This window comes from Carcharodon carcharias, chromosome 12 (genome assembly GCF_017639515.1).
Source record: "Carcharodon carcharias isolate sCarCar2 chromosome 12, sCarCar2.pri, whole genome shotgun sequence".
In the NCBI taxonomy this organism is placed as follows: Eukaryota; Metazoa; Chordata; class Chondrichthyes; order Lamniformes; family Lamnidae; genus Carcharodon; species Carcharodon carcharias.
In genome coordinates this window covers 80,788,961-80,809,904 of record NC_054478.1, presented here as the reverse complement: position 1 = coordinate 80,809,904, position 20,944 = coordinate 80,788,961, and the positions used below count along the sequence as shown (strand labels likewise).

General features: G+C 41.5%; 1 protein-coding gene across 2 annotated transcripts in view; it reads right to left on the bottom strand.

Moving 5' to 3' along the window:
• Window positions 1-1,218: 1,218 nt before the first annotated feature.
• Window positions 1,219-20,944, bottom strand: part of rapgef4a (Rap guanine nucleotide exchange factor 4a) — a 336,945-nt gene continuing 317,219 nt past the window's right edge. For both annotated transcript variants that reach the window (XM_041201514.1, XM_041201515.1), the window contains 6 exons: window positions 20,608-20,698; window positions 10,335-10,385; window positions 8,629-8,716; window positions 8,302-8,366; window positions 4,521-4,575; window positions 1,219-2,763 (listed from right to left, as the gene is read on the bottom strand). In XM_041201514.1, the coding sequence (XP_041057448.1) occupies window positions 2,636-2,763; window positions 4,521-4,575; window positions 8,302-8,366; window positions 8,629-8,716; window positions 10,335-10,385; window positions 20,608-20,698 (478 nt within the window). In that variant the 3' untranslated portion in view covers window positions 1,219-2,635. The remainder of the gene's footprint in view (window positions 2,764-4,520; window positions 4,576-8,301; window positions 8,367-8,628; window positions 8,717-10,334; window positions 10,386-20,607; window positions 20,699-20,944) is intronic.

The window sequence follows — 20,944 nt, the reverse complement described above, 5'->3', positions numbered from 1 at the left end:
TGATATGAAGCAGTCTAAATTGGTGGTTTTTTAGAAACCAGGGTCTGTTTTCATTCACTGATATAAATCATACCTAAACGGGTAAGAACTGGTACAATTTCCTGATACATTTTTAATTTTTAAATTAAATTTTAAATATGAGTCTATTTGCATAATTATTCACAAATCCAGGCAGGAGCACTTTTCAGCAGGAATGGGGGATTCTGTGTTAGTGAAATTTCGGGCAACAGTGACAATTAAAGTGATAAGGTGGGGGAATGGAGAACGAAAGAGAAAATATTCAGAAATGTCAAAAGGTGTTTTAGATCATTAGCACGTTTTGTCCTGAAGAGACTAGGATTAAGATGGCACAGGCCAAAGAGGAATATGAAACCCCATGAGCAGCCTTGAATCTGTGCACAAGTGATGGGACCCTGTTTGATGGCTAATGAACTAGTAATGATGTTGCAAGAAGTGGTTGTGAGGAGCATCTGCTCTATACCACTCTGCACTACCCCCATTACACTCTTTTAGCATGTCTGGATGGAAGTGGAGACAGGCTGAGGCCAGAGCTAACCAGTACTCAACGCTGCCAGGAGAAAGAAAAGGTTAGATAGGACCTTTAATAGTTTCAAAACAGTTGAAACAATCTTCTTTTTGGTACTTTAAACTTACTTCTGGTTACTACTCAAGACCAAGGATTTCAGGATGCTCATTTATATCAGCGCCCTTTGGAAATCAAATAGATCATTAAATCATAACATTGTCATTTTCATATCATAATGAAGCTTCCACTTCTTTCAGAGGTGGTAAATCTTTGGAATTCTCTACCCCAGAGGGCTGTGGAAGCTCAGTCATTGATGATGTTCAAAGCAGAGGTCGATAGATTAAGGGATACTGGGGTAGTGTGGGAAGATGGCGTTGAGGTAAAAGATCAACTTGATTTAGTTAAATGGTGGAGCAGGCTCGAGGGGCCGAATGGCCTACTCCTGTTCCTATGTTTCTGGTATGTTTGCCCTGCCAAAAATATGCAAAAGGGACAAAGACCCCACATTACAAGTCTTTGCCCCATTTTCCTCTGAAATAATGAAATAAAGTGAATTCAGGACAGGCAAATCAGTCCTATTGTCTACTAGATAATAGTATTTAATTGGACTAACATTTTAATCAATGTTGATAAATGGCAGAGCAACTGCTTATTACCAGTTTACAAGAAAACCAGACATAGCAGCTACATTTTGTAGAAACAGCTTAATTTTTATTTGATTTGGGCCAACATACCATACTGTGTACAATGCAACATTTGTTTTATTCGTGCTAACATTAGAGACATTTACTGTACATTTTATAACGTTATTTATAGACAATGAATACAAGGCAGTGAAAAATTGAACTCTATACCAAAAATGTAATTTAATGTAATAGTTTTGTAGACCAAACTTTAAACAGACATAAATTAAAATGTAATAAATAAAATAAGCAATACTTTTGGCACCGTATCAGTTATAGAACTGTCACTGACAAATGCATTAAGCAAGCTTTTTTTTTTACTATTTACACTTGCTTAATAGTGCTAAAACAAATAATCGGCATTCAGGGTTTCCCACAGATTTCCGAAAGTGTGTGCTGTCACAATAACGTAATGTTTAATAAAATTTTCAGCTGTCCGAGGACATGGTTCCGGGGGTGGTGGAGGTATTGGGATTGGGGAGAGTGATTGAAATTTCAGAAATTAAGTCTGGCGCATTCTGGACATATATCTTGCAACTTCTAAATTCAATTTTATGTATTTGAAATTCATTTTTAAGCAAAAGTTGAATAATAAAACTCTGGTGTCAATGGGGTGCCCAAGGTTTGTTAGTTGGGTGAAAGTTGGGTAGCGCTTAATTAAAATAATGTAATACTGATAAGAGCAGCAGGCTCCTGCACCATGCTGTTGAGGGTGCATGGAGCAACTAACATTCTGAAGAAAGCACCTTCCAAGCAAACATGAAATGCCTATGTTAGGTCACAATTAAACAATATATGGATGAAATGTCTAAAGCTTGCTGATAATTGAAAACAATGAAGTTACAAGAAATATTGGAATACTTCATCAATTTTATGTTGTGCAGATTGTGCTATTTTCCCAGTTTAAATATAATGTGGAAAGTTTAGAAACACCTTTTAAAAAGAAGCATCAATTGGTAAAAATATCAAATATTTTGTGCCATCATCTTAAAACAAAACAACCTGCTTAGAGGATCTGAATAAATGTAAACTGTTTAATAGATTGAAGGACCATCTCATCAGTGTGCTTAAATACATATAGGGCAATTCTTGGCACAAATTCTTCTGCATTGTAGATAAAAGAATCTGCAAAAAAGAAAACCCTACTTTCTCCTTTTAACTATCAATACATAATAAGACGTCGAGGATATTTTGGTCTTTGTGAAACACAGTATGTATTCCAAATCTTGGAAGAGGCAGGCATAATTGTTGTAACACGGGGCTAAAGTCAATTCCAATTCAGAAAGGTCTTCCTCTGAGTTGAAGGCAGTTACAATACTGCCCTTTTTCAATAATAATTATTCTTAACACTGCAAACCACCAAATGCCCATTGTGCTGAAATACAATAAATATTTTCTTTTATGGCAGTGCAATAGTGAAAAATTATTAGGATCGGCGTGGCTCCAACCTGTGAGACAACTGTGATAAAGTCCTCTGATTGTCGATTACATTAAGCTGTCGAACATATGCACGGACATCTTGATGGTTCTTGTTTGTAAGTGATGAATCTGGATCTGATGAAAGAAAAATATTGCTGGCTGAACAAGTTACAAAGCAAATTTAAATTTAGGCAGATAGTGTCAAGGAAGTCAATCAGAAGCAGTAAAGCTATTTGATGAAAGAAGTGATCGAGGGGTATAGGAGTACAATGATGATTTTAATCTTTGGGACTGGTTGGCTGGAGAACAAAAGACTTTGCCAGTCCTGTATATTCCTGTGCTCCTAAAGATTGAACTAAGAGTTTTGATCCATTTTAGTAAGCACTGAATAATACATATACTATTTGAAGCAAACAAACAGTATATTTGCTTCTCTCTGACTGACTGCTGCAGTGCCTCCATGCCATAATGAAGGAGATGAATACAGCAGAATACCAATGCTCAAATGAGGGAGATTTCAGCTGCCTCATGTCCCATTCAGAGTGAAAAACACAGCAGAAGGCAGAACATTTCTTAAAAAAAGGAACTACTCACTAGCTGCCTGAGGCCACACAACTCCATTTTGAAAGACCTTAAAACAGTCTGCCTAGCGCTCCCAATCGAAATAGGCTTATTATAGTATTTAAATTGGGGTCTTATACCTTTTCTTCCAATGCAGTTTTGTTTTTTCTACCTGTTACTGGTTGCTTTTACTGGTTCTCCCTCCCTTAAATGCTTACATTTGGCTTGGCTCAATGGAGGAGCGGGATCTCCCCCAACCTCCGATCAGCGGTGAGCTGCCCATCAGTACTTGTTGAACAAAAGCAGTTTGCTGAAAGCATCTAAATGAGATGCAGCCGCAAAAATGGTTTGGGATACTCACATAATTGGGCGACCGCTCTGAACGCTGTTCCCACCACTTGCCCGATGTGGATGTAAAATTAAAAATCGCCTCTTGAGTATTAGGGGTAACATTTTTGACAAGGCATTCAGAACCCCCTCAGAGACAAAACAGTGGAAGCAGAATGTTGCCATTCTTTAATTCCTCCACCAAAGGAAAAAGTCAATGGGCAGAAATTCAAAATGCTGTTGTGCGGGATTTTGTTTGTTTCTAAATTTTGTTCTGAATTATTGTACTGGTAGAAGCTCAGGAGAAACCAAAGTTATCCCATAAAATTTAATAGTGCATGAGGCCCATTCTCCAGTGCATCCTTGTCCACAGGAATACATCGAGCTGCATAAAAGAATATCAAAAAGCTTATAAATAAGCTGAAACTAACATTCATAAATGGGCCAAAGTGCATTTTATTTGGGATACTTAGAAAATTGGAGAAATACAGGCATCCCAACTTGGTAGAAATCATACTAGTCATTAGGTCATACTAAGAATATAGTGAAGGGGATAAAGCATTCATTTGCCCAATCATACATGAGAAATCATGACAGATAGCAAAATCAAGACATCCTTCATCAACAAGAAAATGATTTTTATGTATAGACTGGATTTTCGAGTTAACCCTTAGATCCAAGTAGAAAATATCCAAAGTTTGTTATGCTGATCCAGTTGGGTTCATTTGTTTTTTGCTCCCCATGTAAAGTCCTTCAGGAACAGAGCACCAGTAGCCTGTTCTCAAACTGCAGGATACTTTAATACAACTGGTGAGTTAAGTTTGTTGCTTGAGTGTAAAAAGTTTTCATAATATTTTATATATCATTAATATGTTTGTTACCAATTTGTGTCTATCAACATCTAGACTGCTGAGGGAATCCTCACATAGAAGTTTAAGTAGGAGTTCTAAGGGTAACCTCCGAATATCTGGCACTCAGTTCATATTCACATACTACTGACTTACTAAAAGGCTGACTTCTGCAGTGTCTGGCTGTCCGCACTGTGTTGCCAATCATATGCTGAAACAAAAATAAAAACATTAAATGTCAACCAAACTGAAGCATAAAAATCTTGTTAAAGCATCAATTTTACAAAGTCAATGGGCTTATTGATCCTCATCCCTTAGAATAAATGAAAATAAACTTGTTTTGGAATGGGGGAAAGTTTGACAGAACCAAAAACAAGCAAGGGATTGCGATGTGCAATTAACCTGCACACATTCTTTCCGACTTTTTCCGCTTCTGCTTTGTGCTACCTGCTGAAATGATAGTAGAGTGCATTCCAGAGCTAAATGCACAGTTCTCACTCCTCAACAGAAGGCCCAAGTTCATGCAAGGCAAACAACGCTAAAGCGAGCTTACACTACTTAAAACCTCTTAATGGGAAGGTGCATTCTGGCTGGAATAAGTGCTGGAAGTGACTGGGGAAAATATTTTGAGGAGGAACTCTGACTGCGGCACAACATTACACAAAGTGTACTCCCAGGTTTTCAGATGCAGTGCTGGAGGCCTTGGGGTGGACAGGAGGAGAGAGGTCCTCTATTTACATTGAGCCAGGAGGCTCTCTGGACAAATTCCCAGAAGGCAGTCACAGCAAATGGTTATCGGGGTCAATGTAAGCAGGGCAGCGCCAAGGACCTTGATGCAGTACCACAAATTTTATGACCTCACACAAGTGGTCAAGGTCCATGAATTCATTTTTCAAATTCCTATTCCTTACGGCTGAGCCACAAAGCTCTGACACTGCTCAACAGACCACCCCACCCCCATCAATTATCAACAATCTTTATCAAGCAGGACCATAGCTTTACCTAATCTCTCAAACTCTTACCACTGCTGCAAGCCTCATACCCACACCTCACAGCATGCACACACTGTAAGCTATTCAACCATGACAGGCACATCACCCAAACACGTTGCGCCACACTCACTGATACACCTCCCTCTCTCTTGTAGGATGAGGTGGTGTACGACTGGAGGGAGCAGCACCTAATTGATGGGAGAGAGGCACAACGACAATGTCCTTAGCCATGGAGGAGACAGCAGCCATCATCACTGGGGCAGCCACGACTGAGGGTGTGGCAATGGTGAGGATGAAATAATAAAAGATGACAGTATCCTCATACCTAATCTTCCTTCTCACATCCCACTTTCCCCTCATCACGTAACCTCTTCTGATTCTCACCATAACCCTAACCTTGTGCCCTTCCCCTTTCAGATACCCAAAAGCTGCAACCTGGCAAGGCAGTGCAGGAAGGGCAAGAGATGGAAGAGCAGGGAGCCAGTGATGTAGAAAAAGGAACATCATTTGCTCTCACACACACAGCCACCAGCTGATACTGACACCGTGCGTACTTTTGAAACATCAGTGTCATGAAGATGTGCTTTATGTCAAATAATGATTTTTAATCTGCTATCTGGAAACCTGAAATAAACTTTTAAAAAAACAGGTTTTTCAATAGCAATACAAGGCACTAAAAAAAAGAGGCAGGTGGGATCCCACTTAGGTCTTCTCCATGTGACAAGCCAACCCCATATTTTGCTGAGGAAACCAGTGTTTAGAACAAATACAGGGTTGGCTTGTCATATGGAGAAGACCTAAATGGGATTCCACCTGCCTCTTTTTTTCTCTAACCCAACGGGTAACCTTCGAGCCCTGTTTTCTGACTGCAATCATCCAGGGACACCCCACCGCTGACAGAGATTTCTTAAAAGAATCTAACCCAGCATTACTGTCTCCCGAAGAACAACAAAAATCAGCCATTTACTTCTTTAAATCAGAAGCATCGAGACCATCAAATTCAGCCTGAAGCCAGCCGAGTCACCAAACTATAGAGTATATACTCTCACTTTTTGTATGGGCTCTAATTTGGCAAATCTATCCTTCCCCATTCTGGTGTCACACTCGAGGGAGCGTGCGCGCTTGTGCAAGGCAGTGTGCGTGCCACGTGCGAGGTGTTGGGGGGAAGGAGTGTATGAGAGCGAGCGCACGTACTTCAAGTGCACGTATCTCATGCGTGTGTGTGTGTGCATGTACGTACTCTGAGCACGTGTGCACGGACGGTGCATATTTTACTTAGATTGGTTTAAGTATAATATCTTTCTTTGTTAAACTCAAGAAAACCTGTCCTATTGGTTCTTTTATGATCACAGTGCGAAAACAGTTAGGTTTTCGCTGCATTGGCAACTATACCTTTTCAAAAAAAAAAACCTGCTGAGGTCAAATAAGGAAAGGACAAAGAGGGGAGCCATTCGACCCCTCCTCACCTGGTCGTAACACTGGGCATGTGTGGCCTTCAACCAGGCCAGGGGGAAAGGGTAGCACAGGTGCCAGCTTGTCAGAGGATGAGGCTGCTCATGGGTTCTACTGCAGAGGACATAGATGAGGACATTGACAGGGCAGCCTCAGCAAAAGTCTGATGGGTATGCACAAAGTGATGCTTGATGCATTGGTAGGCCTGCCAGAAAGCCTGCTGTCACGCACCAGCATTGCATAGAGCTTTGCACAGGGCTTGGAGCCTATTTATTCCTGCGTAGGACAGGCGGTCAACTCCATGAGAACACTTGTGGACTCAATCATGGTGCAGCATCTGATGGCCATTGTCTCAGCTTCCATTAGAGCATAAGCAGAAACCATGCAAGATCTGGTGCTACAGTGGAAGCTCAGGTTGAAGCCATGCAAGCTCAGACTGCTGTCATCAGAGCTGTGGACAGCAGTGTGTTAAGGGGCTTCAGGTCTCACAACAGTTCACAATCTGTTCTCAGATGTATTGCTATTTTACTGTGGTGCTGCCCTGTGGAAGTGGCAGTGGCACTTGTACCATGCAGCATTCACCTGTGGTCCTCCCTCAGGATGCAACTGTTAGTACTCCATGAAGTTGCCTGTCAGCCAGCCAGTCCAGACTGTTAGCGCCCATGCTGATGTGCTGCAGTCCAAAGCCAGGCCTTTTTTTTAATCAAAACACAATCTTTCATCACACAGTTTAAGTCATGTAAAATGGATTGGTCTCAACTTTTAGATACTGCATCAATGAAACACCACAATTTCTCTCAGTTTCCCAGGGCTTTGGGCTGGGGTTGAGGTCAAAATTAGACAGAGCTCTTGTTTCTGATCACATAGTACTGCTGGTATCTTTGGAGCTGAAGTAAAAATGAGTCACTTGCCTTGAGAAGAATGTTGAGGGAGGAGGAAAAATCAACAGTTTTAAATAATGAATTTTATTTGCATTGTAAAATATGAACAATTCTCTGAAAATTGTTTGTGGGGTGCATAACAGTGAATTCAAAATAGATTTGTTTCTAATAGGCATTGCATATGTATATCTAACTTGATCAAATCTGGGAACTGAATTCTCACATAACTCGTTACGTAGAAACATCGATAATGGCCTGTTTCTGTGTTGTATATTTTGCCCAAGTAACCTATGCTGATATTTATGCCATACATGTCCACACAGGCCTCTGCCCATCCCTCTTCATCTAACCCGATGAGCATAACCTACTTTCAGCTGTCACAGGTGCTTGTAAAATTAAACAAATCTAGCAATTATTATAGCAGGTGCTATATTAGAAACTTTACAGTTTTGATGTTACCACTATGTTGTATAAATAATGTTAAAGCTGAAACACTGGAAACTGCAAAAAAATTAAATTTTAAAAAGGCTGAAAATAGATCAATAGCTTAAGTGAAAGTGCAAATTCCTATCTGTGCTTCCCCCGCTAAAAAACACACATTTTGAAGCTTACCATTTTTTCAAAATTGACAAGCTGATCACTGAATGTTTTGTTGCCTTCATGGGTAAATGTCATGTCTGTAAAGAAAGAGGCAATCAGCAAACAATTTCTTCCAATTGCAAAAGACCTCAAGCTGGCATTACATTCTTCACACATTCCTGAACTGATTAATTTAATTAGGTAACATGACTTAACCAGCTTTAGCTAAGTATTATAATTATTGCTTGTTCTTATTTAACTGTTTTGGATGAAGTTATTAAAGGAATAAAAACAATCCACGGTTAGCAGCTTGATAAATGACATTTGCAATGCAAAAGGAAGAAAGTATGATTGAATTACCTTTTATAAGTAAAGGCATGAAGGGAATGATTGGTGGCTCCAGTTTAGCTACTGTAAGTCTGTATGCCCTATGGTTCCTGGAAGGATCCTACAGGAAATTGTTTAGTATTTAATATTCATTGAATGATTAACTCACTGCAGCAGATATGCGAAGCAGGTTTGCGCTAAGCGGAATACACTGCGTGCATAACTATAAAGCAAACACTATAACTTTAAACAAAGGAAATTCCTTCAAAAATACCTTTACTTATGGAACAAATTAAATATGTACACTTATTTTTACTGTACAGATTTTTATGTGCCTGACTTAAAAGACCATTTGTGATAAAGTTACATGCACACTTAAGGATCATTAAGATAGGCTCAAAACCACCTCAAGCTCCCGAGGACATAATCTAGACTGCCATCTAATTGCAGGGCTGGTTCTTACATTATTATTCATAGAATTTTTGGAATAAGACAATAAACTAAGTCTCCATTGGCCTGTTCAGACGAATGCGAAAGATCCTAAAATACTATTTGAAAACGAACAGAAAGTACTGAGCCCCGCAAACATTCAGCTTTCAACTAACGCCACCAACGCAGATTATCTGGCCATTTGTCATGTGTTTGTGGTAAAGTGCTGCACCCAAGATTAGCTGCTGCATTTGCCTAAGAACACTTTAGGATTTCCAGCATCTGCAGTTTTTTGTTTTTAAAAATAACCCATTCATTGTGAAACACTGAGGTGTGCTGAGGATGTGAGAAGTGAAATACAGATATATGTTCTTTACTTCTTTCTTTCTTATTATTGGTTTAAGAACCTGGGTTTCTTTAAGAACCTAGGATGAATTCAATTCCATTTTTAGCTTCAGAAAGCAGGAAACGGACAAAAGAAAAAAATGGATTGCAAAACTAATAATAAATCAAGAAAATACTTGGATCTATTTTGGAACTTGACACACGGTACACCTGATAAAACAGCATGACCCAAAAAAGTTATATATACACTGATCAAACACTCACATGATAACACAATGCTGCAAGGTTTGGTTTAGATTGTGGGTTTCCTGAGATTCAGGAAACTCAGCAGACTAGTGTTAAATTTCAAATGCTGAATAAAAAGGAGGCATACAGCCTCATAATACTGAAAACACCAATCCACCCAAGTTGGTCACCCAGCCCCCATCTTGCCTCTGTTAAAACTGGAAAGAGGTGGGTTGAGGTCAGTATTCAGACCTTTAACAGTTTTATCACTCTACAACCAATCGCAACCACCCCCACCCCAACCCAGCCCCCCATTTCTTTGGGGTTAAAACTCCCTCCAATAAATACAGCAGATGCAACATGCATGATGATGTCATAATTATGATGTACACACCGCTTGGGATCAGATTTGTAAACAAAAATCAGTGTAAATTTGGGGTGACATTGGTCAGCATGGGGGCAAGGAGGATACGGCATGTGGGGGGAGGGGATGGCATGGGGGGCAGTATGGGAGGGATGGAATGGCAAGGAGAATGTCATAGAGATTATATGATAAGGATGAAAGGAATGAGATGGATATGGTATCAGAATAATGGCATAGGTTGGGGTTCAGTGAAGTACTTTTGCAATAAAGATACTAATTTCACGGCACATATTTGTCTCTGCTGGTACCTGAATATAATATTAGGTATCTTTATCAATGCTTTTAAAGTAACTGTAAAAGTTAAAAGCATACGCACCATCAAGCTTTCAAATTCTGAATAGATTTTCTTGAATTTACTAGGAAGTTTCTGTAAAGATAGGGAGGAGAATTTACTTTTTGTATTAAACATGCAGTTGTGTGAACATCAAGGATAAGTCATGGGCAACATAACTGGATAATTCCCAAATGCTTGCTTCACGAGTTAGGTTATTTATCTCAATCCATGAATAATTATGAAACATTTAATTACTGCAATTGAAGTTCATTATTACTTTAGCCTGACTATACAAATTTCCGAACCTGCCATCCATTCCTTGTGATAACCAATCCTACATGCCATGGAGCTGCCATGGTGCTTGGAGCTTCTCTCTTTACCATACCTGCTAATGAGCATGTTTCTTTGTTGGACATTTTCCTCAAGTTCAGCAACATGGTCATTCTGATCTGAGAATTCACTTTCTACAACTTGTAGAGCATTTTAACCTACCTCAGGGATTGAACAGAAACTCTCGTCACTGTACTTAGCTTATTGAATATGACATGACTTTGACCCAGCAATAATTAAGGAACACCGTACCATTGAGGATGAATGGAAAGTACTAGACTCAGTACCAACTTGCATTTATATGGGGACCGTAACATAGGAAATTGTTTCAAGCCACTTCACAGAAGCGTATCAAACAGAAAACTGTCACTAAGTTAAAGAAAAATTAGAAGGGACGATTAAAAGCTCAGTCCAAGGGGTAAGTTTTAACGGCAGCCCTAAATGATGAAACAAAGGCGGTACATGGAGAGGGTTAGGAGGGAATTCCAGAATTTGGGACATAGACAGCTGAATGCATGCCTGACAATGAGTGATGAGTTGAAGGCTGCAGGGGTTGGACAAGTGACTGGAATTGAAGGGATGCAGAGTTTTTTGGCGGGTTGCAGGAGCTGCCTAAAATCTTTGATCATGCATATGGTCATCTGTCTTAATGTTGCCTCCTTTGGCTCCATGTCAATTTGTCATGCAGCCCATTATAGCTCATTGCTGCAGAAAGATTATACAACACCCCACCCCTCAGAATCCAACTTTTTGAATAATTTAATGGCCCTACCCTAAAATCCATTCCATGTGTTGACCATTGTATGAAAAGGATTCTACAATCAGTCCTAATTTTACTGCCTCTGACTTGATGACCCCTTTTCCCTCCTGTCACAGTTTAGTCTGCGAGGTCTCAGATTTATCTCTTCCATGCAATCTTTCTCATAACTGTAATTCATTTGCCTTCTTCAAAGCCTCTCTGTCGCTCATTTCTCCTTTAAGATGCTCCTTAAAACATAAGGTTGGACTAAAATTGTATACAGTTTGCGAATGACTACCTCAGAATCGCACTCTCCTGTTCTGCTATATAGTTCAGCATTACATTTCCACTGTATTAGTTCAACTACCACAGTGATTGACATGTTGAGCATCAATTCTTCCAAATTCATGTCTGCAATTGTGAAAGAGTGCCAAATCAGTCTTAATCCTCTTGCTTCAGTTCTCATTTTCTGCTATTAACAAAGTATTATAGAGGCTGAAAAGGAAATCAGGAGCAGGGAGGAGGATAACCACACAACACAGAGAAGGGTGCATTAAAAGCACAATGAAGGTGACACTCCATTCTTGATGACTTTTGCAAACAAAACGTATGTGCATGGGAAGACTGTCATGCCTATTCAATTGCATTTGAAAGCAAAGTACCTCATTTGCAACATCTTGTGTATTTCAAACTGAATACTATCTCTGGCAGGAACCAACAACTGAAGTGACTGCTGGACAGCTGTATATATATAATATTTATTATACCCATAAATTTCATAGCCATATGATATTTAATTTGCTATGATTGTTTCATGCAAGATATACATGTACAGCAGCTCCTGTTGTGGACACATTTAATTTTTTTTTGACTTTTTAAAATGATTTTAGTTGAAAAGATACACTTGAATGTACCAACTGAATAAAATATGCATCATTAGGTAGATTTGACCAAAACATTCACAAGCAATATTGACTTTTTGATACATTTATTGTCGCATCTTTACAGAAAGAAAGCTTTTGCTAGTTTACTTTCACGAGCTTTTACCATCCACTATTACTATTCAGAGTCATTATGGTCTAGGACCAAACTGATTGAATTCCCCATAGTTTATGCAGTGGGTCTTCCCACTAACCATTAATATGTGCACAGTGATCACAGCATGATCAGCGATTGAAACAGCAAAGACCAATCTAGTGTAAAAATACTTAACTGGAGGAGGGCCAATTTTATTGGGTTGAGAAGGGACTTGTCCCAGGTGAATTGGATTGAAAGATTGGCAGGCAAAGCTGTAACAAAGCATGGAGATCTTCAAAGAGGAGATGGTTTGGGTGGAATCAAGGTTAATTATACAAGTGAGAACTCCAGGCCAAATATACAAAGTTCAGAGGGGAAGTGAAAAGGGAAATGAGAGAGGGAAAGCGAGATGAAAGTGACAGCTAAAATAAAAAGGAAATCCAAGGGTCTTCCGTTGGCATTTAAATAGTATAAAAATACTAAGAGGAGGGATAGAGCTAATTAGGGACCAAAAATGTGGATCTATGCATGAAGGCAGAGGGCATAGCTGAGGGAGTAAATTGATAGTTTGAATCTATCTTTACCAAAGAAGATGACTCTGTTGGTATTATACTGAAAGAGGAGGTGGTTGAGATACTGGATGGGCTAAAAATTGATAAAGAGGTATTAGAAACGTTGGCTATACTTAAAGTTGATAAGTTAACAGGACCAGATGGGACACATCCAAGGATGCTGACAGAAATAAGGGTGGAAATTGTTAAGGTACTGACCATAATCATCCAAACTTCCTTAGATGCAGGAGGGGAGGAGGGGTGGAGGGTGGTGGGGGGAGGGCGGTGGTGTTGCCAGAGAACTGGAGAATTGCAAATGTTACACTTTTGTTCAAAAAAATCAGTGTAGGGATAAACCCAAAAACTACAGGCCAGTCAGTTTAACATCAGTGAAAGGAAAGCTTTTATAAACAATAATCTGGGACAAAAGTGAAAGCCACTTGGAGAAGTGTGGATTAATTAAAGAAAGCCAACACCTATTTATTAAATGCAAACAGTGTTCAAAATAACTTGATTTCGTTTTTGGTGAAGAAACAATGGGATTGATTAAAGAAATGAGGTTTTTCTGTGATCAATGTGGACTTCTAAAAAGCATTTGATAAAGTGTCAAATAATAGGCTTGATTGAAGCCATGGTAATGAAAAAAGGTCAATGGCAGTTTGGATATGAAGTTGGCTGACTGATAGGAAACAAAGAGTAATGGTGAATGCTGGGCTCCCCAGAGATTGCTATTGGGACTACAGCTTTTATTAATATATATTAATTAATGACTTAGGATTTGGGTGTATAGGAAACAATTTCAAAATTTGCAGAAGTCACAAAGCTTGGACATTTTGTGAACTGTGAAGTGGATAGTGATAAACGTCAAGAGGACGTAGATAGGCTGGTGGAATGGGTGGCACGTGGCAGATGAAATTTAATGCAGAGATGTACCAAATGATACACTTTGGTAGGAAGAGCAAAAAGAGGCAACATAAAATAAAGGATATAATTCTAATGGGAGTGCAGAGCAGAGGGACATGGGGCTACATGTGCACAAATCATTGAAGGTGGTAGGGCAGGTTGAGAAAATTATTAACAAGTATACAGGATCTTTTAAAGCAAGAAAATTAAAGCGAACATTTATAAAATACTGGTTCAGCCTCAACTGGAGTATTGTCCAATTCTATCGTTAGGAAGGCTATGAAGGTTTTGAAGAAGATGCAGAAAAAATTTACAAGATTGGTTCCAGAGATGAGAGACTTCAATTATAGACTGGAGAAGCTGGGGTTGTTGTTCTTAGAAAAGAGAAGGTTAAAAGGAGGTTTGATAGAGGTGTTCTAAGTCACAAGGTCTAGAGAGAGTAGATAGGGAGAAATTGTTCCCAATGGCAAAAAGGTAAAGAATCAGAGGGCACAGATTTAAGGTGAATTTTAAGTGAGCCAAAGGTGACATGAGGTAAAATACAGATAGTGGAGGTAAATTCAATCATGGCTTTCAAAAAGGAATTGGATAAGCAACTGAAGAGAAAAAATTGCATGGCTATGAGGGCAGTGCAGCAGGCTAGCTAAACTGGCCCTTCAGAGAACAGCACAGGTTCGAATGGTGGAGTGGCATAATCTGTGCTGTAAACGTTCAACAATTTTCAGTCTGAAATCTAATCGTAAGTCCATATATTTCATTATTCACGTGTGAGTAAAAAGCATTAACAATATAGCCTGGTCATACACCAGTGCAGGCCTAGCCCCCAGCTGTGACTTCTTGAGAACTGGTTGGGGAAGGGTGGGTGGGGGGTGGTGGGGAGAAGGAGGGGAGCGGGGGAAGAAAATACTAGAGGCCTGCAGGACTAGTTACCAAGTGCAATTATTAAAGGACACACTTGCAAGAAAAAGGTGGCTGCTCACCTTTGGCCATTTCTCATCTTGCTGCCTGACCTCCCGCACACACACTGACTTGAAGGTGCCCAAATGCACGCTTCATCACCAATGGCTGCTCAGTAGGCCTTTCAGAAGAATGAGGCAGAGAGCCACTAATACCCTCTCCTGTTCATTTCTATAGCAGCACTTCACTTGCATCTAATGCAGGTGCAAATTTTCGTCTGTCCTTCACAAGAAGCCTGGAAATCGGGTGGCAACTTTCAAGGTGTGATGGCTTGATTTCCTTCTGATACAACTTTGCAGTTACTAATGATATAACCGTATTGTTCTAGATTAGTGACATTTTCCAAACAACATTATATTTGAATTGGGAGTCAACCATGGCTCAAGTAGTAGCAATCTCCCATCTGTCCCATAAGGTTACAGGCTCAAAGCCCACTCCAGAGACTTAAAACACTTAAGCTAGGCTGTCAGTTCAGTGCAGTATTAAGGGTGTGCTGCAATGTCAGAAGCCGTACTTTTCAGATGAGATGCTAAATTGAGAAAACATTTGTCCTGCCAGGTAGACGTAGAAGATACAACGCTCCTTGCTGTTCTCATCGCCTCCTGAGATCCACACTCAGTGCCATGCGCCGCCATATGAACACACTTGACCTCTCCCTCCAGCAGCACCGCAGCACCCTATCTCTAAGCTGCCCGTGCCCCCAGTTTCATTTTACTCTTCATCTGATCCGACGCCTCAACAAGAAACTTTGTCTCTTTCTTTCAGGTGCAAAGGAACGCAAGCTCCAACAGCCCATCGACACCAACACCCATCCAGGACCCCTGCCTGTCCCTCTGACCCCATCCCATCTTCCAATCCCAGCCCCGGCCGTGTATTCACCATACCCCCTGACCTTCCCCTCTCCGACGCTGAACATTCAGTGCTCAGCAAAGGATTTAGTTTCATACCCTTACGCCCTCATCTCAATGAATTTCGGGCTTGGCACGATGCTGAACTCTTCTTCCGCCGCCTTCATCTCCGTGCTCACTTCTTTGGGCAGGAGTCCTCTCCCCGTTCAACGGATCCTTTTACCCGCCTCCAATATTCTCCCTCCACCTGGACCCCTCCCTCTGGATTCTTACCTTCTCTTGATCTTTTCATTGAGAACTGTCGGCGTGACATCAGTCATCTCAATTTCTCTGCTCCTCTCACCCACTCTAACCTGTCTCTCTCTGAACTTGCTGCACTCCGTTCTCTCAGGTCCAACCCTGACAAGGGTGATGCTGTTGTTGTCTGGCGCACTGACCTCTACTTTGCAGAGGCTGAGCGTCAACTTGCAGACACTTCCTCCTACCTCCCCTTGGACCATGACCCACCACTGAACATCAAGCCATTGTTTCCAGGACTGTTACTGACCTCATCTCCTCTGGAGATCTTCCTTCCACAGCTTCCAACCTGATGGTCTCCCAACCGTGGATGGCCCGCTTCTACCTCCTACCCAAAATCCACAAACAGGACTGACCCGGCAGACCGATTGTGCCAGCCTGTTCCTGCCCCACGGAACTCATTTCTTGCTATCTTGACTCCATTCTCTTTCCCCTTGTCCAGTCTCTTCCCACGTACATCCGTGATTCCTCTGACACCCTACATCATATCAACAATTTCCAGTTCCCTGGCCCCAACCGCCTCCTCTTCACCATGGACGTCCAATCCCTCTACACCTCCATCCCCCACTGGGATGGTCTGATGGCCCTTAGCTTCTTCCTCAAACAGAGGCCCAAAGGAGCCCAAAGAAGCCCAGAGGATTCCCCTCCACCACTACTCTCCTCCGTCTGACTGAACTTGTTCTTTCACTGAACAATTTCTCCTTAAACTCCTCTCACTTCCCCCAAATAAAAAGTGTGGCTATGGGTACTCGCATGGGCCCCAGCTATGCCTATCTCTTTATGGGGTATGTGGAACATTCCTTGTTCCAGTCCTACTCCGGCCCCCTCCCACAACTCTTTCTCCAGTACATCGATGATTGCTTCGGTGCTGCTTCATGCTCTCGCCTGGACCTGGAAAAATTTATTAATTTTGCTTCCAATTTCCACCCATCCATCCTTTTCACATGGTCCATCTCTGACACTTCCCTTCCCTTCACTGACCTCTCTGTCTCAATTTCTGGTGATAGACTGTCCACCAATATTCATTACAAACCTACCGACTCCCACAGCTACCTCAACTGCAGCTCCTCACACCCCGCTTCCTATAAGGATTCCATTCCATTCTCTCAGTTCCTTTGCCTCTGTCGCATCTGTTCTGATGAGGCCACTTTCAAAAAGAGTTCCTCTGACATGTCTTCCTTCTTCCTTAACCCAGGTTTTCCACCCACGGTGGTTGACAGGGCCCTCAATCGTGTCCGGCCCATCTCCCATGCATCCACCCTCACACCTTCCTCTCCCTCCCAGAACGACGATAGGTTCCCCTTTGTCCTCACTTGTCACCCCATCAGCCACCGCATTCAAAGGATCATCCTCCGCCATTTCCACCAACTCCAGCATGATGCCACCACCAAACACATCTTCCCTTCACCCCCCGGTGGCATTCCAAAGGGATCGTTCCCTCCGGTACACCCTGGTCCACTCCTCCATCACTCCCTACACCTCAACCCCCTCCCGCGGCACCTTCCTATGCAAATGCAGAAGGTGCAACATCTGCCCTGTTACTTCCCCTTTCCTCACCGTCCAAGGGCCGAAACATTCCTTTCAAGTGAAGCAGCATTTGGCTTGCACTTCCCTCAATTTAGTCTACGCATTTGTTGCTCCCAATGTGGTTTCCTCTACGTTGAAGAGACCAAACGCAGACTGGGTGATAGTTTTGAGAATCACCTTCGGTCTGTCTGCAAACTTGACCCAGATCTCCCTGTCACTTGCCATTTCAACACACCACCCTGTTCTCATGCCCACATGTCCATCCTTGACCTGCTGCATTGTTCCAGTGAAGCTCAACGCAAACTGGAGGAACAGCACCTCATCTTCCGACTAGGCACTTTACAGCCTTCCGGGCTGAATATTGAGTTCAACAATTTTAGAACATGAACTCTCTCCTCCATCCCCACCACCATTCCGATCCCCCCTTTTTTCCAATAATTTATATTGATTTTTCTTTTCCCACCTATTTTCATTAATTTTAAATGTATTTCCATCCATTGTTTTATCTCTACCTTTTAGCCTATTTCGATCCCTTCCCCCCACCCCACCTCCACTAGGGCTATCTGTACCTTGCTCGTCCTGCTTTCTACTCTTAATGTCACCCATTAGCACATTCCTTAGATAATATCACCACCTTCAACATCTTTTTGTCCTTTTGTCTATGACATTTTTTGGCTATCTCTACCTATCACTGGCCCTCTATCCAGCGCTACCTGTCCCACCCCCCCTTAAACTAGCTTATATTTCACCTCTTTTCTATTTTTCCTTAGTTCTGTTGAAGAGTCATACAGAATCGGAATGTTAACTGTGTTCCTCTCCGCAGATGCTGTCAGACCTGCTGAATTTTTCCAGATAATTTTATTTTTGTTATATATAAAAGATCCCATGGTGCTTTCAAAGATAACGGGAAATTTCCTGGTGTCTGGCAAATATTTATGCCTCAATTAATGCCACTAAAAGCAGATTAATTGATTGCTTATTTCAGTACTATTGGTTGGATCTTGGGTATATGCAAATTGGTTGCTACAATCCCTAATTTACAACAGTGACTGTGTTTTGGAAGTACTTCCTTGGCTGCGAAGTGCTTTGGGGCACCCTGAGGTCACAAAAGGTGCTATATAAGTTCTTGCTTTCCTCGCCTTATCCCCATGTTCCAGTTTCGCTCTCTACTTGGCTTTTCTGCAAATGCAATCAAAAGTATCAACATTTAAAACTGCAATTAGCTTTTAGGAACAGCACCATCAGCAGTATCCATCATCCACCTCCTGAGTTCAGTTTCTATTTACTTTGAATAGGTGTAACTGTAAACATTTAACTATGCACACACGCATGCACACGCACCTGCAATCATGAAATAAACTAGCTGCGGATCATATTTCTGTGGATAGGAGACTCAGAATCCTATAGTACAGAAGGAGCCCATCCAGCCCTCCATGCCCATGCTGGCCTTTTGAAAGAACAATACAATTCCTGCTCCAAGGCTTGTTCTCCACAGAGAGTAAATCTTCCTCTTCAATATCCAATTCCCTTTTGAACGTGAGAATGGAATCTATTTCTATCACTCCTTCAAACAGCTCATTCTAGGTCTTAACAACATACCCCATGAAAACATTCTCATCTCCCAGAGGTTCATTTCTTTAAAAAGCTCCTTGATATAACTATCCCTCATTTAGTGCTCCTAATGTACTCCCAAGAAATGGCATGCTGAACAAAAATGTGCTAAGTCAAAATAATTTTTCCATAAGAAAACAGGTAATAAGGATGGGTTACCTTCCTGAACTGCAATTTTTACATTAAGCTGTGAGCTGGCTGACTCCGGGGTGCAGGCTGGTGACCCTGGCTGCTCCTCCTGTCTGACACGTGAATTTCTGTCTGTTTACTTGGTGGTGGAATGGGAAATGGCAAAGAAGTCTCAGCCTCTACCTCAGCTCCAGCAACTTACTGCTGTTGGGCGGAAACATGGAAACAGAAAAGGTGAGGAGTGAATGGCGGGCCTGTCCTGGCACATTTATTGGCTGTTAGCAGGTAGGTCCCTGGGAGGGTCACAAACCTAGCTCTAGCTGGAGTTACCGATGGGAGAGCCCGGAGTAGCCGCAGGCAAACAGCCTGTGCAGGGGACAGGTAGACAAGGTGGTCAAGAAAGCATATGGAATGATTTCCTTTGTTGGATGAGGTATTAAATACAAAAGCAGGGATATAATGATGGGACTGTATAAAATGCTGGTTAGGCCCCAGCTGGAATTTTGTATACAGTTCTGGTCACCACATCACAAGAAGGACATAATAGTTCTGGAGAGAGTACAGAGGAGATTTACAAGAATGTTGCCAGGGCTTGAAAATTGTAACTATGAGAGATTGGATAGGCTAGGGTTGTTTTTCTCAGAACAGAGGAGGCTAAGGGGTGACCTAATTGAGGTGTACAAAATTATGAGGGGCCTAGATTAGGTAGACAGGAAATACTTGTTTCCCCTAGATGAGGGGTCAATTTCCAGGGGGCATAGATTTAAGGTGATCGATAGAAGGGTTGGAGGGGACATGAGGAAAAACTTTTTCACCCAGAGAGAGGTGGGTGCCTGGAATTCACTGCCTAAATTAGTGGCTGAGGCTGAAATGCTCAACTCATTTAAAAAAGTACCTGGATCTGCATTTGAAGTGCTTTAACCTGCAAGGCCATGGACCAGGTGCTGGAAAGTGGCATTAAAAATGAGCAGCTAGTTTCTTTTTTCTCTCTTTTGGCCAGCGCATACACGATGGGTTGAATGGCCCCTTTCTGCAAAATAACTTTTCTACGTTTCTGTGGGAACAGGAACAGAAAGATCCTGTTCCACCGGGACAGGGTGGGTACCTGTCCCGCCAGGAGAGGCCAGGAATTGGCCCCTGTCCCATCAAGAGAGCTGCCTATTCAGTCCCTTGAAGCTTATCAACCACGCTAAACCCAAAATTGACGTTGTGGCTGGCAGCGCTATTTGAAAAAGTTCCCGAATATGAAAACCGCACTGAAATGAAAACGCACTATTATAAAGCGTTCTAAAACAGGGAATTCCGATATATGGAATTTTAAAAATTGTGTTAGTACTCAAATTGCTGTTTTCCTGATTATAACTGACATTATTGGATCAGAAAAATAGTTGACAAGAATGGCTTACCTCCCAGGTCTGAGAGAGGCGGCTCACAGCTACATTGCTCAGTCCCATTACCAGAGCAAAAAATGAGTTCAAATTTCTATATTCTTTGCAACTGGAAAGAAATAAAAAGATTCATTAGAATTATTATACAAATTAAGATTTTTCAATCTTTTGTGTGTGTTTGACACACTCAGACTAAAAGCAAATAGGTCAAATTGAGCTATTTACCATTATCACCAATTTGTCTCAAACCCAATGTATTTTACTGATTAGCAGCATTTTACAATCCAATGCTGTGAAAATTGCTTCAATAAAGGTCAACACTGGCCATCTCAACAATAAGCATGCTAAAGACACA